Source organism: Chenopodium quinoa, unplaced genomic scaffold, assembly GCF_001683475.1.
Source record: "Chenopodium quinoa cultivar QQ74 unplaced genomic scaffold, ASM168347v1, whole genome shotgun sequence".
Taxonomy (NCBI): Eukaryota; Viridiplantae; Streptophyta; class Magnoliopsida; order Caryophyllales; family Amaranthaceae; genus Chenopodium; species Chenopodium quinoa.
Genome location: NW_018742205.1, coordinates 3,093,067 through 3,109,043, shown reverse-complemented (window position 1 = coordinate 3,109,043; position 15,977 = coordinate 3,093,067). Strand labels below are relative to the sequence as shown.

The window sequence follows — 15,977 nt, the reverse complement described above, 5'->3', positions numbered from 1 at the left end:
GTTTTAGAAATTAAATAAAAATTATATTTTTAAAAAATAAAAAGAGTAAAAACAAGAAAAACCATAAAATTGTCTTGCGAAAAAATTATTATATGTAAAATGTATATAAAACTACTACTACATCTAATTTAGATTTTGTTACAAAATTATAGACCATTAAAATAAGGGTAATTTGTAAATTACCACCCAAAAATAAGACCATTTTTTGTATAACCACCCAAAACAAAATTATTTTTATTTAACCACCCCTTAAATTAAATAAGCGCGCACATTACCACCCATTTTTAAATTCCAGTGAAAATTCCGTTAGTGGGCCTCACTTTTTTTATCTTTTTCCTTTTTTTCCTTCTATTTTCTGGCTTTCTCACCCTCTCCCCGATTTTTTCACTCTTCTTCTTGCTACCTTCTTCCTTTCTTCTTCTACCTTCAATCCTCACCCCAATCCTCACCTCAATTTATTGGACAACCACCATAATCAACCTCACCACCCTTAACATACACCACTAGCCACTGCAATCTACCCCACCACCCTCAACACACCCCACCGCCCACTGCCTTCAACTTCACTGCCCTCCACACACATCTCACCGCCCTCAACAAACCCCACCGAAAGAATAAGGGTTGATTTAGGGTTCATGCTTCAATTGAATTGGGAGTTTTCTTAAATTAGGGTTCCTATTATAAGAAAACCCCCAATTCAATTGAAGAAAACCCCCAATTCAATTTTTCTCTTTGTTGGTTATTTTTTCTCTTCCAAATTATCCCCAAATCCCCTTTATTGTTCCTTGTTTGGATGAATTTATACCCGACAAAATCTGGGATTTTGAGAGATTAATTTTTCTGGGCCGGGTAACTTGAATTTTTTATTGATTGATTAATCATGCCATCTTTTCGGTGGCGAACGGAAGGGGAGGAAAACAATTATGGGGGGCTAGCGAACGGAAGGGATGGTTTTTCAGGGGGTGGTTGGGGGGAAGGGGAGGGGTGGTTTTCGGTGTTGCTGGAAAAGGGGATAGGCGATTTGCGGGGTGATTTTTGCGGCTGCTGGAGAAGGGTGGTTTCCGCGGCTGTTTGGGATAGGCGGTTTTCGATGGTAGGGCTGGGGAAGGGGATAGGTGGTTTTCGATGGTGGGGTTGTGGTTAACGGTTGCCAGAGGTGGTGTGAAAGGTGGAGCAATGGTGGTGGTGGTGGTTGGGAAGAAGAAATGAAGAAGGTAAGAAGAAGAAGAGTGAAAAAATCGGGGAGAGAGAGTGAGAAAGCTAGAAAATAGAAGAAAAAAAAGGAAAAAAAAAAAAAAGTGGGGCCCACTGACGGAATTTTCACCGGAATTTAGAAATGGGTGGTAATCTGCGCGCTTATTTAATTTAAGGGGTGGTTAAATAAAAATAATTTTGTTTTGGGTGGTTATATAAAAAATGGTCTTATTTTTGAGTGGTAATTTACAAATTACCATTAAAATAAAATATCAAACTATTATCAACATTATGTTTCTCTTCTTCGACATGGAATCGTTACATTGAGAATACGAATGGGGAAAAGTAATCGGCCATCAACAATCCAAGAATTTGCCAACAACCACCTTTTATCTGAGTAATTCCCTGTTCCTCACTGTGAGGAACAAGTTTTGTTCCACATGGCATATGTGTCAAAAGCAGAGAGGTCCGTTCAAAATTGACAGGCGGTCTCCATTAGTAAAAAATATCACATTATTTTCCAAAATACCATTATGAGGAACAAAAGTGTTCCTTGTGATGAGACACTGGGGCTCCCTCCTTTTATCTACCCTATTTTGCTAACAATTTAACGATTCCACGACCTCACCTGAACACCCACTGCGCACCACGAGCTCACCACCACCTAAACACCGCACCACTTCACCACCACCCAACACCCCAATTCACGAGCCTCTCCACAACCCACCATCCCTCGATCAACCCACCAATTACCCCCAACCCAATTCATGCCCCTCCAAATCTCCAGCCACCAATTTGCGCCCCACCAATTCACCAGCCCCCACCACAATTCGCCACCCACCAATTAGTGCCCCTCCAATTCACTCCCCTCCACCATCCAGCACCCTAATTCGTGAGATGAGAGAGAGAGAGAGAGAGAGAGAGAGAGAGAGAGAGCGACACAGAGAAGGGTGGATGAACGAGGGTGGCGGAGTGGGGAGCGGTGCGGCGACATGGCTTGGCAAGACCCGGTAGTCAGGTAATCCATAACTAAGACAAAGAGCAGTGGGGACGTTGGGTCCCCTTGTCTGAGACCCCTTTTACCTGCTAAGAAATCAAAGGGAGCACCATTAAGCATTAGTGAGAAGCTTGGGGTGGTAACACACTCCATAACAATTTTGATGAACTTTTGAGGGAAGTTTAGTGCAGGCAGGATATTCCTCAAAAATTGCCAAACAATGGAGTCGTAAGCCTTCTACAAGTCAATTTTGATCATGCCATCCTCAACTGTTGATCTTGCTCTGTAGCATTTCATGAGATCCTGGCACACAAGAACGTTGTCTACTATGTGCCTGCCTTGGACAAATGCACCTTATGACCGATCAATTATTTTTGGAAGAATGGCACTCAATTTCTCACGGATAAGCTTGGTGATGCACTTCTACAAGACCCCGCAACAAGTTATGGGTCGATATTCTCTACTACACTCCCGGGACATTTGACTTCAGGAATGAGTGAAATGACTGTTGTATACTTGTATTAACCTCTTTCAAAAGTTTACCATTGTGGACAAAAAAATCAAGGATTGCTGAAAGAATTTTTTGTAATGAAAATAAGATAATAAATGTGCTTTGAAAATAAAAGTTCAAACATGATTGATTGATACTTCCTCCATTCTTAATTACTTGCATTCTTTTCTTTTTTTTGGAAATATCAAATTACTTGCATCCTTTCTACTTTAGTCACTATATTCTCTCTACCTCTCTCTTCCAATGGGTCTCATTTTTTGTTTCTCTCTATCTCTCTTCTCTCCTTAAACTTTGTGTATTTTTATTTAGATACAACTATAAAAGAACAGAGGAAGTATATAATTATAAAATATAATTTTATATAATTGCATTGTAAAAAAAGATATTTTATACTATATAAGAGTACAACATACCTATTTTCTCAAAAAAAAAATAAAAAAAAAATAGAGTACAACATACCTATTATTTAAAATTGAGCATTTGCTTAGAAATTATCTAGTTGAGGGTAATAAGATTAACTTAAAAAAATTCAATTGAATTAACAAAATTAATTAACATTAATGATATTGTGAACAAACTGTCAAAAGTTTATGGGTATCTGGGGGGAACTTTCGAAAATCAGGTGTAAAACTTAGAAATTCAAACTATATGTAGAGGTTTATTGTTAAAAAACCTACTGTAGTTTGATTATATCGCTTGGGAAACAAATCAAAGTGGAAATCACAATCCACAATGACTTGAGTATTAAACAAAAAGCCAAACCATATTTTTAAAATTGTAAAAATTATTGAGACAAATCAAACAAGACACAACTTGACTACTTAATCCATTTCACGAACATAGCAACAATTAAATTATTGATTTTGCACGCATTTTAAAAAAGAAATTTAACAATGTAAAGGAGCAAATTAATCAAAATAATTTTAACATTCCTAACTTTTATGCCTTGTTCTCGTGAGCTTATTTCAATAAGTTTCAGTAAAAATAATTTCAGTTCAGTAGTAATAAGTTCAGTTCAGTAAAAATAAGTTCAGTTCTTAAGAAATTTGTTCAGGTTTCAGTAAAAATAAGTTCAATTCAGTAAAAATAAGTTTAGTTTAGCAAAATTTAAATGACGAGAACAGAGCCTTATAGTCCCATTTTTAACAGGTCAATGCTCTACTCGGCTTGTTCACATGTGTACGGAGGAAGTAGACGGTAGTCTTTGAGTCTTGACTACTGGTTTGCAGCGAATGTAAAAAAGATTTGCGAAAATGAGCTGTATTTTTTCCTAATAATGAATTACAACAAATCAACAATACTTTTCCGCGTTAATCAAGCTTCATGAAATAAAACTACAGTATTCCAACACCTAACTACTCTCTCCCTCTCACACTTCCACTATTCTTTCCTTCTTCATTCAATTCTGTTGTCTCTCTCATCAGTTTCTTTTTCGTATGCGAAAAAAAAAAAATTAAATTGTTACAGTAACATGAAATTGAGAAACGCAGTTTCATCAGCAACAATTTAATTCAGTCGATGACATCAATTATTGCAGCTATTCTCATCTTATCCATATTTCTTCCTTCTTCTTTTGCTTCAGGTTTCCATTTTTATTTTATTTTTTTTAATCTCAGTGAAATCTTAATTTGTTGTTATCAGATTAGACATGTTTATTTCTATTTCCGGAAATTTTCATTTGATTTTTGAAAATGGTCTGATATGTTTTTTTTTTCTATTTATAGAAATATATGAAGTTCACCACCCTCGCCAATCTACTGCTCGCACTCTTCTTCAAGCTCAGCAAGGTAAGAGGACCATGAATTGTTTTGTTTAATCATTTTTAGATTTACGTTGATTTTCCTTGAAGATTAGTTATATTGTTCAGAATTGGGGATTTTCGTTTTATTTGATATTTGTTAGTTAATATTTTTTCTGAATTTTACTTTCGCAATTATATTATTGTCTGTTTACATGATCATATCGTCCGTAAACTTAGATAAGAAATCATCCAACTTTTACACCAAGTTTTATCAAGTCTATTCCGATCCAAAACAACAGGAGTATATAAAGCAAGCAAGCAATCAATCAACAGAAGCTTTCGTCCCATAATTGGGGTCTGATAAATGAACCACATATATAAAGCAGAAACTGCTAAATCTGCTACACAGAAATTACTAATTCGCGCATTGAAATTTGAAAATGTATACTGTATAATGGGGAAATGAGTCATTGTTCAAGTGAGAGGGGTGCGGAAATGACGGGGGACTGGGAGTGCGTAAATCACCACCTATGTAATGGACATCAGTTTTAATCAATATTTATTAAATTTTGAGTTAGGTTTCTGAATATTATATCTTAAATCTGGAAATTAGAGTTGGATAAGTAAATGACCATTCGTATTATATCGTATTAGTATTAATTCAAACCGTGAATAAGTAAATGACCATTTGTATTATATCGTATTAGTATTAATTCAAACCGTGCATTGCTCGTGTATCGCCTAGCATTGGTAATGAGCACGACTGCCTTGAGAGGTCGCTTTAGTTCGAGAAATATTGACAGAGTATGCAATGAGGGAGCCCCAGTTCCTCATTATGAGAAACACTTTTGTTTCTCATAATGGCATTTTGGAAAATAATGTGATGTTTTCACTGGTGGGGACCGCGTATGTGTCATGAGTGGGAACCCCAGATCTTGACACATACCCCATGAGAAACAAAACTTGTTTCTCACAATGAGAAACAGAGAATTACCCGTATGCAATTCATGGTTGCAGGTTGCCCTGTGAATTTTGAAAACTTGAACTACACAATCATAACCAGCAGATGCAAAGGGCCAAGATACCCTCCCAAGATATGCTGTAAAGCTTTCACAGACCTTGCATGCCCCTATTTCGAAGAATTGAATGACCAAACCAACAATTGTGCGACCACCTTGTTCAGCTACATTAACCTTTACGGCCATTATCCCCCTGGTCTTTTCGCCAATGAGTGCCGTGATAGCAAGCGAGGTCTCGAGTGCACTGATTCTCAGTTGGCACCTCAAAACTCACCTACCTCTGCTGCTGCCACTTCAACTATGAAAGTCTAATTGGCTAATACAAGAGGGGGGGGGGGGGTGAATTGTATTTGAGGTGAAATCTAAAAACTTTTGCGGAATTTAACTAAATGAAATAATGACGAGAGAAGATATAGGCTTTTCCAAATTTCCACTATGTAATCAAACTCTTTACAAGTGAAGATTCAAACCCGTTAACAAGTTCCACAAATTAGGAACTTGTTCCCAACTCTCACAGAAGACTTCAGCAGCGAAGCTTCCTTAACCTCACCTTACACAAACTCACAATCCCAAACCCCAAAGTGCTTTGAATACAATCTGTAATTACAAATACCTATTACACTCAAGAATATATGAAGGAAAATAACTCTCTTTATGTTATTAGATAGCTACTGGAATTTTTATGCTCAAGAGTTATGTTTTTCTGAGATAATTTGCATGAGTATTTATAGAGAAGGCTTAGTCATTAACCTCCACTATAATCACGTCCACATGCCAACACCCCACTAACAACTTGTGGAGTTATCTTGACAGATGGTGATCATGAAGGAGGTTTCCTAGCCTTTTCTCACTAATCCACCATCTCAACAACTTGCTGAATATTAGCTTTGATAAAACCGTATAATCAGAGAGTTTTGCAACAACGAAACTGCTTGTTGACTTTATCAAAAGTTTGTTTAAAAAGATTTTATTTTAAAAAGGATTTTATTTGAAAAGATAAATTAATTATTTATTTCAAAACAACTAAGATAATTATCTAAGAATAATTATCTTTATTCGAAAATAGAGGACTAGATAAAACATTTATAAATTATCTTTTTCCTTAAAAGAATTATCTTTTAAAACTAACTTTTATTCCAGTAGTCTTTTTGATAACATAAGTCATTGAGTTCCTTTCCGACTTTATATTATTGAGTGCTCACAATTAAAACTAGAACGTGAGATTTGCATGAGGGCTTTTTAGAGAATGCTACTCCGCATCCAAGTTCCTACTCCGGAACGCACTTTGCTTGAACCCTTTATTCACCAAAGACTCAAAACACTCATTAGTCGAGTTTGTCAATTTGTCCATCAAAACCAAAAGGGTCAACAAACTATAGCTTACATTGTACGGTAACTTACATTGCTGATAAGCCTGGCCCCATGCCAGGCAGAATCTACACCATAAGGGGGAGGAATCACTTTGATTCCATCCGATAAGGACAGAGGAAGAAGTTCTCGCAGTTCTCGGGAAAAAAAGTCTGAAAGTTCTCGGGATAAAAGGGAAGTGCGCCTCACCTGCGCCTAGCCACATGCGCCCTGCCTTGACCGTTTTAAGCGCTTACCCCTTAGCACCTAGCGCCTTAGCGCCTAGGCGTGCCTTTTCAAACATTGATCCTGCCTAATTATTGTGTTCTGCAATCTCAGTTATACTAAAAAGTCGCATGAACATAACTTAGAGGCCCTAAATGGAGGGCTTCATGCAGCATATCAGCACAGGCCACCTAATGTGCTGACTTATTCTAGAAGGGAAGCAGGTTGAAATGAATACATGTACTACTAACTGCTAAATTAGTTACATTTTTGTTGTTGTCTAAGTTCATTAGCACTAGAGGGCTAATATAGTATTTTTCATCAAGAAAAATTGGCCTAAACAACACCAACTATGGCTTGGGTGCACTCAGTAGCACAAACTTTAGTGGGTGAACCCCACAACACAAACTTTGATGTTGGGTGCATAATGTGACATAAAAAAATAAAAAAAATTTAAAATTCTGTGTAAAATTTTTAGTCACCTTACTTGTGATTACATTATTTACATGAATGCAAGCAAAAATGTCCAAATAATTCAACCTAGAAATTCAATTTAGGCATAGGTAATAACTAAAATAACATATTTATGTACCTATTTGCACCCAACATAAAAGTTGGTGCTAGTGGGCGCACCCACTATGCCAAAGTTGATGTAGTTAAGGCCAATTTTTCCTACCCATTAAGAATTTGTTAGAAAACTTAAAAAGAGCTGGCTAGCTTAAATATATAAGGCACAGAAGCCGTTAGAGGATGTTTTGAGAAAAAGTTAGTGACATCTATTGCTTAGGAGAGAGTTCGCCTCTAATGTGAACGATTATATAGAAATTATACTGATTGACAATACAATTTGATCTCTTTACCTTAGTTGTTTTAGCTTAGATCTTTCCTAGCTCTAAGCTGAGATAATTGAGTGCTCACTCAGCACTTGCACTATTTTCCGTGGTGCATTTTAGATCATCTCGCCATCTGACTGCCCAAACAGGCACTGTACATGAGCTTATGAAGTAATGCCCACAAGATTTGACTCTTCTCTTTCATTAAATAGACATGCAAGGACACATGCATACCAACATTGTTAGGGAGCCAAAATTTCTTGGTAAACTAACTACGAGCCTATGACCATTGCCCTTGAGAGATTCTGCCAGCCCCATAACATTTGAGAGATACCATGGACTCAAAAGATCCTATCACACACTCGTACCTTGGTCTCTGTCTCTCTGATTTACCCAAAATTTATGATAAATAAGACATCAGTTTGTCACACGTTTGGAGTTTTTGGGATTTGGACTTCAAGACTAATACGAAAAAGGGAAATATGTCAGGATGAAAGGAAACAATTAGAGAAGGCTGAGAGGCTACAACTGGCAGATTTTTTAACAGAAAGATGGTTCAATGAAACTGAGAAAATCAAGGTCAAGCCAAGAATACAATTATACATATGAATCAACAACAAACCACGAATTTGAGATTAAGTGGGACAGATATTACAATGTGCATCTAAAGCTTCGGGGACAAGAGTTTCAGGGACTATGGTACTACTTATATGTCCTAGATGTACGCGCCTTTTCCTGAATCTATGTGCTAGTAGATCCCAATATGAGGTATTCCAAGCAGTATTAAGATAGGTCACCTCCTTAAAAGATTTTAATGATCCCTTTCGAGTGCAAAGATTTATAATAACCTACACTACAGAGAAATGACTACGGTGTGGAGTGTAACAAAAACTTTAAAATATTAGCTTATTTTAAACCATGACACTCGAACAGATAGGTAGGGAACAAACAACACATGCAGACTAGGTTCCACTGATGAAAAAAAAAAAAACAAGCGTTATGCAACATTAGGAGACACCATTATTACTTGGCACAACAGATGTTTGGTTGAAACCAATGTTAACCACAATTCCAGAAGTTCTCCTTGCAGCATATAATGCTAATGTTGCCTGCATAATAAAAAGAAATAAAATAAAATAAAAAATCAAACCTCATAAGTCACCACTAGAGGCCCAGATGATTTCCAAATTGTAATCAAGAAAGAAAAAAGAGAAAACAACTACAGAAACAGAGATATAAAAGGTAAATAGCATGAAAGAAAGAAGCAATGAAGGAGGTATAATTTATAGTTCTTTAGATCCCTATGTAAAGAGAGCAAAAAAACACAAAAAATTAATATTTTGATTTCTATTTCTTCATATTTTTAACCCTGTATAGAAGAATAATGCTATATATATAGACAAGATAAAGTGGCCTGTAAACTGTGAAATCAATTTGTTAATAAAGAAACTGGTTATTCATGTGTACAGGACAACATCTTTACATAGATTTTAATGAGGTTTTTTTGTCAAATGCATGTTGTATTAGTGGTCCCTACCTATGTGTAAACATATTTGCACAGCATGACAGGGAAAGGGAAATCAACTTTCACCCACCCAGATGAATAACATGGATGATGGATCATAATTTGTATAGAAATCAAAGAGTTATATATTGACAACTAAACATCAACTAAGTATATATTTTATCTTAATAAACATTCACCTGATTTATTGCACAAACAGCAGGCACATTCATGTCAAAAAGTGCTGAATATATAGCTCCTTTTAGTTGTTTCCTTGAGCCTTAGCCCAGTCAGTGTCTGAATATGACCGAAGATTCAATTCTTTGGTATGTAATTTCTTATCTATAATCATTATTCAACTTAGAAAGTTAGAAGTGACAAACCCCTTTTTTTGCGAGGGTGGACTACTGTATATTATGAGTTCAATCATATTGCTAGGTAGCTATGGCAGACACCTCGTTAAAATATACTTGTATGATCAAAATGAGGTATGTTAATAGTACAAGAGTCATAGTGGTACAGCTACTACTATTGAAAATGGAGGGAGGAAAATTGGTTATATACTTATATTACTAAATTTAAAAATATTCTTTGCTATATTGTGCGATGCTCTTCTAATCAGAATAACTTACTATCGTTATGACAGACAGGGATAGAGACAACAATAGGCTGACTAGTTGATTTCACTTGCATCCTGCCACCAAAACTTAGCATGAGAATCATAGGAAAGTGATTAAGAGAAACCAATGATTGACGCTTCCCTTTTTTAACAAGGAGCTACAAGAGTCCAAGTGTAGATATGTAATAAAATTGATCGATAGATTATTATGCTCCTATCCAATGGAATAGTACTTTGGGTCTGTTCTATTCACCTTATATGAGTTTATCTAAACTTATCTGAACTTATTTTAGCTTGTTTTATGAGGGAGAAAAATAATAAGTTTATTCTTCTCATTTTTATTTTTTTTTTTTATTATCTGAACTTAAACTAGTAAAAATAAAATGAACAGAACAAACCCTTTACATTAAACTATAAGCATGAATATCCAACTTCTACAATTAAGGTACTCTACAAAATTTTGCATTATGGTGGAAAATTTCGGATACAATGCAAATGTCCAAGAGAAACCGGGAATGGTTTTAAAAGACCAAATTTTATATAAGCGGATCCTAACATAGCTAATTAGGTATGCATAAAAGAGTAGAACCGATATACCAACCTGCCATATACGGTGTTGTAAAACTGATGATGTCTAGAGTACATGGGGGCTTCAATATTACCAAAATCCTATAAAGTGATTGGAATAAAGCTAAGCAGGCAGAGCTTATTTTAATTTTTAAAAAATCAAATTAGGAAAGAGGAGTGCCAGGAGTGTTCACCATAAAGGTGGCTGATCTCCCTGATGGACACTGATACTTGCTCCAACCGAATTTACAGTAGCCAGAACCACCTGTAAAGAATCAGTATTTAATCAAAGAAAGCTAAATGTCACACATTCAAGCTGCATATGGATATGATGTTGTAGATCATAAATAGCACCACCATGTTTGAATTGTAAACACATCCGTCAGGAATCAACATTCGGTTAGACTTAAGCTAGGACGACGTAACTTGTTAGAGACAGGAATTTGATTCCATCGGTAGCTATTCAATACTCCAACAAGTGGTGTATAATTATAGGTGTTCTTCATCTTTTCTTTCTGAATATAGGTTTAACTGTACATAACACACTTCTTAAATCTAAATCTTTCATCTCTATTATATAAGCCAAGGGAGGAGCAATGGTGTCCCCCTTTGGAATTGCTTCACGTAACAAAAACACAAATTCACTTACCAAAATCTAATTACAATTATGTGTTACCAGGGAAGTTCAACACAATTATGTGTAAAAAAAGAGGAAGTTTATACCTAAAAAGTAAAATGACATATCTAATTAAATAAATTTTAAATCAATTATAAACCAAAATTTACATAGTTTCTATTTAAACATTCGATTGTAATAACAATTATGTTCTCATTTTTTTGGAGCTAAATTTCATAATTTCCATTTATATAAATTGTGGTAATGTTATTAATATCAACCAATTAAGGCTCATTGTTAGATTACAAAAACTTACAAGCGTGCATAAAAAGCTAGGGTTCCATAATACAAGTAAGAACTCATCGGAGCTACACGAAACGAAACCTGACTGCTACTCTTTTTTTTTTTTTTTTTTTTTTTTTTTTTTTTTTTTTTTTTTTTTTTTTTTTTTAGTGTTATGATTAGTTATGATTATCAAATGTCACCTTACTTTGCAAAATTAATTTTCCTATTTTGCTTTCGGGAACAAATCAATCTTATTTTAATACTTGACACGAATCCTTTTACTAGTATTTAGGTTTGTCATTGAATTTGGTCTCCTTCAAAGAATGACAATAATTTCAGGTTTTCCAGCCATAGCAATTGCTAAATTTGCATTGATGAAATTAAATCAAAATTATTCTTCAAATGTGGTTAAAAAAAAAATCCTAAATTTCTTTCAATCTTTTATGCCTAATTATCCAAACAGAAAGTGGAAAGCTAAACATCGTTCTCGAATCTCTAACTAACGCCCGCAAATAACCTAAAATGACGTACATAGCCTTATTATAAAAATAATTATTTTTACCTAAACTTAACACTTTTACCCTACACAAAAATTTTAACTGTTCTCTTAAGTGTTCACCGGCCACCAACAACCACGTTTAACCACCAACCACCGATAAAATCAAACAAATAATTTAAATTTTGCAAAACCTAATTAGTTGGATCTCATGGAAGACGACGAAAGACCGGAACACCACCTACGTTGCTCGTCGAAGGCTCGTCGGACCGTACGGAATTACTACGATTATTTAATTGTTTTTGTTTTCGAATTACCCAGGAAAACGCTCAGAAATTTCGAAAAACCTAAGCAGAAACACCTAGATTTTTCGAACACCCTAGGCAGTTTCGAAAAATCTAGGTATTTCTGCCTAGGTTTTTCGAAATTTCTGGGCGTTTGCCTTGGAATTTCAAATTATTATTTTCTTTTTGATTTTGAATTTCACGTATTTGTTATTATTATTATTATTATTATTATTTTGATTATATTAGTTGTGTTTGTTATTATAATTACTTGTGTTTGCTATTATAATTAGTTATTATTGTTAGAATTATTATTATTAGTTGTTATTATTGTTAGTTGTGCGTTGTTAGAATTATGGTTGTTATTATTATTAGTTTTCTTCGGCAACCGCCTTCCCCTTGTCCTTCCTCGTCATTTTCGCGGCTAACTGTGTAGATCGAGAAACTGGAGGTAAAAGGAGGTGGTGGTGGGTGGTTAAAAGAGGAGGAGGTGGTGGTGGTGGTAGTGGTGGGTGGTAGAAGGAGGTGGTGGTGGTTTAGAGCAAGAATTGTTTTTAAGAGAAAGAAGAGGGAGTGAGGGTTTGGGGGGGTAAATTATGTTTGAGGGAGGTAATTTTTTTTTTTTAAATATAAGGGTAAATTTGTAGAATATATTTTATTTTGCGGACATTTGTTAGAGATTCGAGGGCGATATTTAACAAAAATTACTAATTACAAAATGTAATTAATAAGCAGAAAGAACAAAGCATAATCAATTAACATACCATCAACAATAATAGCACCAGGAACCTTAGCACGAAGGCCAATGATATCCATCACAGACAATTGACGATCATAAGCATGCCTGCAAATCAAAATTAAATGGGAAATTATCAATAATACCCTCCAGGTATTGGCTTTTATCAATGGTACACATCATTAAAGTTTCATTATCACCGGTACCCCTAAACTTTTCCCTAATTTACTACAGTAAGCTTGCCATTAATTAAACGTTAATTATACTCGTTTGGTCTGAATTTACTTGACTAAAATGCCCCCCATTCAATAATCCTCCCTCCAAGCCCAACCAACAACAATTAATACAAAAAAAAAAAAACGATCATTCATCTTCTTCACTTTCTCCCCTGTTCTACTTCTTCTTCTGTAAAACCTACTTGACGCCTTTCCCCTATTCTTCTTCTGGATTGAAGCAAAATCCTTGGAATTTTAGTGACACTGTGTGGAATTTTAAAGGTTAGTGCTTTCTGGAATTTTGGATTTTGATGGTTTAAATTTTTAGGTTTAAATGAATGTATGTATACATGTGTAGTTTGTTGTTGGATTTTGCTCTTACTTAATCTCGATTTCCATACGATCATGTTTATGTGCTAAATTTTGTATTTTTTAGACATATAATTCGATTTCCAAGTCAATGAATTTGCATGGTACAGTGTAAATGTTGAACTTTAGTGTAAATTTGTGTTGTGATGTTTTGGTGTGCCCTGCCAGATGAACCCCTGGTAGACAAAGCCATTGATTTTCCAGAGATAAATAACTGGAATCAAAAGAAAAGAAGAGCGTTGATGGAAAGGTGAAGAGCAAACAAGAAGGGAATGTGTTATAAATAGGGGAAATTTCACAAAAAGGAGGGAAAATTGGAAGGGAAATTAGGAGGGAAATGAAATGAGAGGGGCAATGTTGTATTTTTAGCCTCCTGACCTTTAAAACGCTGAAAACAAAGTATAATTAACATTTAATTAACGGCAAGCTTACTGTAGTAAATTAGGGAAAAGTTTAGGGGTACCGGTGATAATGAAAGTTTAATGATGTGTATCATTGATAAAAGCCAATACCTGGAGGGTATTATTGATAATTTCCCAAAATTAAATATTTGAACAATATTTAAACGAATCTAAAATTGATTATCAGAAATTCAACACAAATGACAACAAAAAAGAGTGGGAAAAAGTGTACGAAAAAGTAGAATTCAGTTGATATTCAGCAAAAAAAGACGGAGTCCCAATCCCAAAACTGAGAAAACTTATTGCAATTGCCATTCTGGAAAAAATAAATCCAAAGTTCATCATCGCAATTCACAATTTACTTCAAATTTTGCACACAACGCATAATTTCGCTGCATCTTTGGGACTCAATTTTTGCAGAATCAACCGCAGAATTTCGTTCGGTAAATGATCGAAATCTCCAATCCTAGATGATGATGATGAATTTCTACTGTTGTTAGAAGAGCATCTTATAATAGAAGAAGATGAAGAAGAAGAAGTGTTGGATATCACTGAATCCCAAACTTTTTTGAGCAACATCGTTGATTGATTTCAACGTTAATTATCAATACTCAAATTCATGATTATCATAATGATGACAATGATGAATTGATTACGGTGAAATATGGGCAAATTAGATGCTACACCAAGTAGCTTTGAGATGTACACAAAAAAAATTTCATATTTTTTTAAAATTTACTAGTGGCACATACGCTGGGCTCCGCGTTGTTTTATCCTTACGAATAACCTCAAACAATAGACGTAGGTGGAAAGAAAGATTACCGATCAATATGCACAAATATTATACACATAATAGTTTACGAATATATAAGAACGGTACAGATCATATTAGAGGGTCAATCGCTACATTTTCAAGCAGCTATGGATGGGTTTTTTCGATTGTCCTTCCTCTGTGGCTCCCGCCTAACCATGTACCAATTTCCCTCATTCGATTATAAATTATGTCATATATAAACCAACTCCTGTATTTGAAGCTTCCAAAATTATTGTTGATCTCTTTTGGTGTACGAATACACTACTATAGTTAATTTTCTTGAGGTATTGTAATTAGTTGTTATTGTTTTTTTTTTGTTGTAATATATTTTGTACCATTATTGTTACTAATTTTCCTGGAGGTGTTATAATTATTTGTCATTTGGTTTGGGACCTACTACCCTCTCTGAAAACGTACTTGTTCGCGACTCCGGGGGGTTTCAGGTTGCCGTTGGTATCTGTGCAGCTTTTTGGTCGCCCTTGTTGGTGGTGTCTTCCGGCGTTCTTGTTGGGCTGTGACCTATTGCCCTCTAAAATCGCACTTCCTTGTTGGTGGCCCCAAATCGGCCTTATTCGCGACTCCATTGTTTTTCAATATGGATTTTCGCGTTTTTAATTATCTTAAAAAGGACAACCGAAATATATTACAGAGTATATGGTTACAAAATATGACCTTTAGATACCGCGTTGAATTGTACCGGCACAATTTAATTTAAAAACAATACACTAAAAAAATACATTAATATATTATAATTTCACTAATACATACGTAAATCAATAAAAGATACAGATACTTCGTTCAACATAATCTTAAAAAAAATCATAAAAAAAAAAAGAACTAACTAAAATAACGATGCATGAAACTGACAAACGGAACACACAACTAAAAAGGAACACGTTAAGAAGACATTGTTCTATGAAACACACAATAACGAAGTAAAATGGAGAAACCAACAGATCCAAACTAGCGATCATCTTTTTAGGATATCAACTTATCGTGCGTAGTCTCGATATATAATATTGAACTTGGCACAATTGGCACATAACCTCATTCTTCTTTATGAATTTGTCGAACATATTCCAATTCTCATCTTCAGAACCGAGACTTCCACGACATATGTTCTCCAAGAAGAATCGCCTATCTTCAACTACCTTCGCCAAACGTATATGGTGATTGATTATAAAAATTCAAGACATTTTTAAGA

The 15,977-nt window shown here is 35.0% G+C and overlaps 2 protein-coding genes across 2 annotated transcripts; one reads left to right on the top strand and one right to left on the bottom strand.

Annotated features, from left to right (window-relative positions):
- The first annotated feature begins 3,963 nt into the window (after window positions 1-3,963).
- LOC110726647 (GPI-anchored protein LLG1-like) lies at window positions 3,964-5,774 on the top strand. The gene is made up of 3 exons (XM_021906120.1): window positions 3,964-4,284; window positions 4,427-4,489; window positions 5,461-5,774. Exons 1-3 carry the CDS (start codon window positions 4,221-4,223, stop codon window positions 5,772-5,774), a joined length of 441 nt encoding a protein of 146 aa, XP_021761812.1. The 5' UTR covers window positions 3,964-4,220.
- Window positions 5,775-6,023: 249 nt separating this feature from the next.
- On the bottom strand, window positions 6,024-13,491 carry LOC110726639 (actin-related protein 8-like). Its single transcript, XM_021906113.1, has 9 exons — window positions 13,003-13,491; window positions 10,752-10,822; window positions 10,592-10,659; window positions 10,004-10,065; window positions 9,572-9,651; window positions 8,884-8,976; window positions 8,523-8,715; window positions 6,864-6,982; window positions 6,024-6,059 (listed from the first exon to the last, which is right to left on the bottom strand). Exons 1-9 carry the CDS (start codon window positions 13,052-13,054, stop codon window positions 6,024-6,026), a joined length of 774 nt encoding a protein of 257 aa, XP_021761805.1. The 5' UTR covers window positions 13,055-13,491.
- Window positions 13,492-15,977: the final 2,486 nt, after the last annotated feature.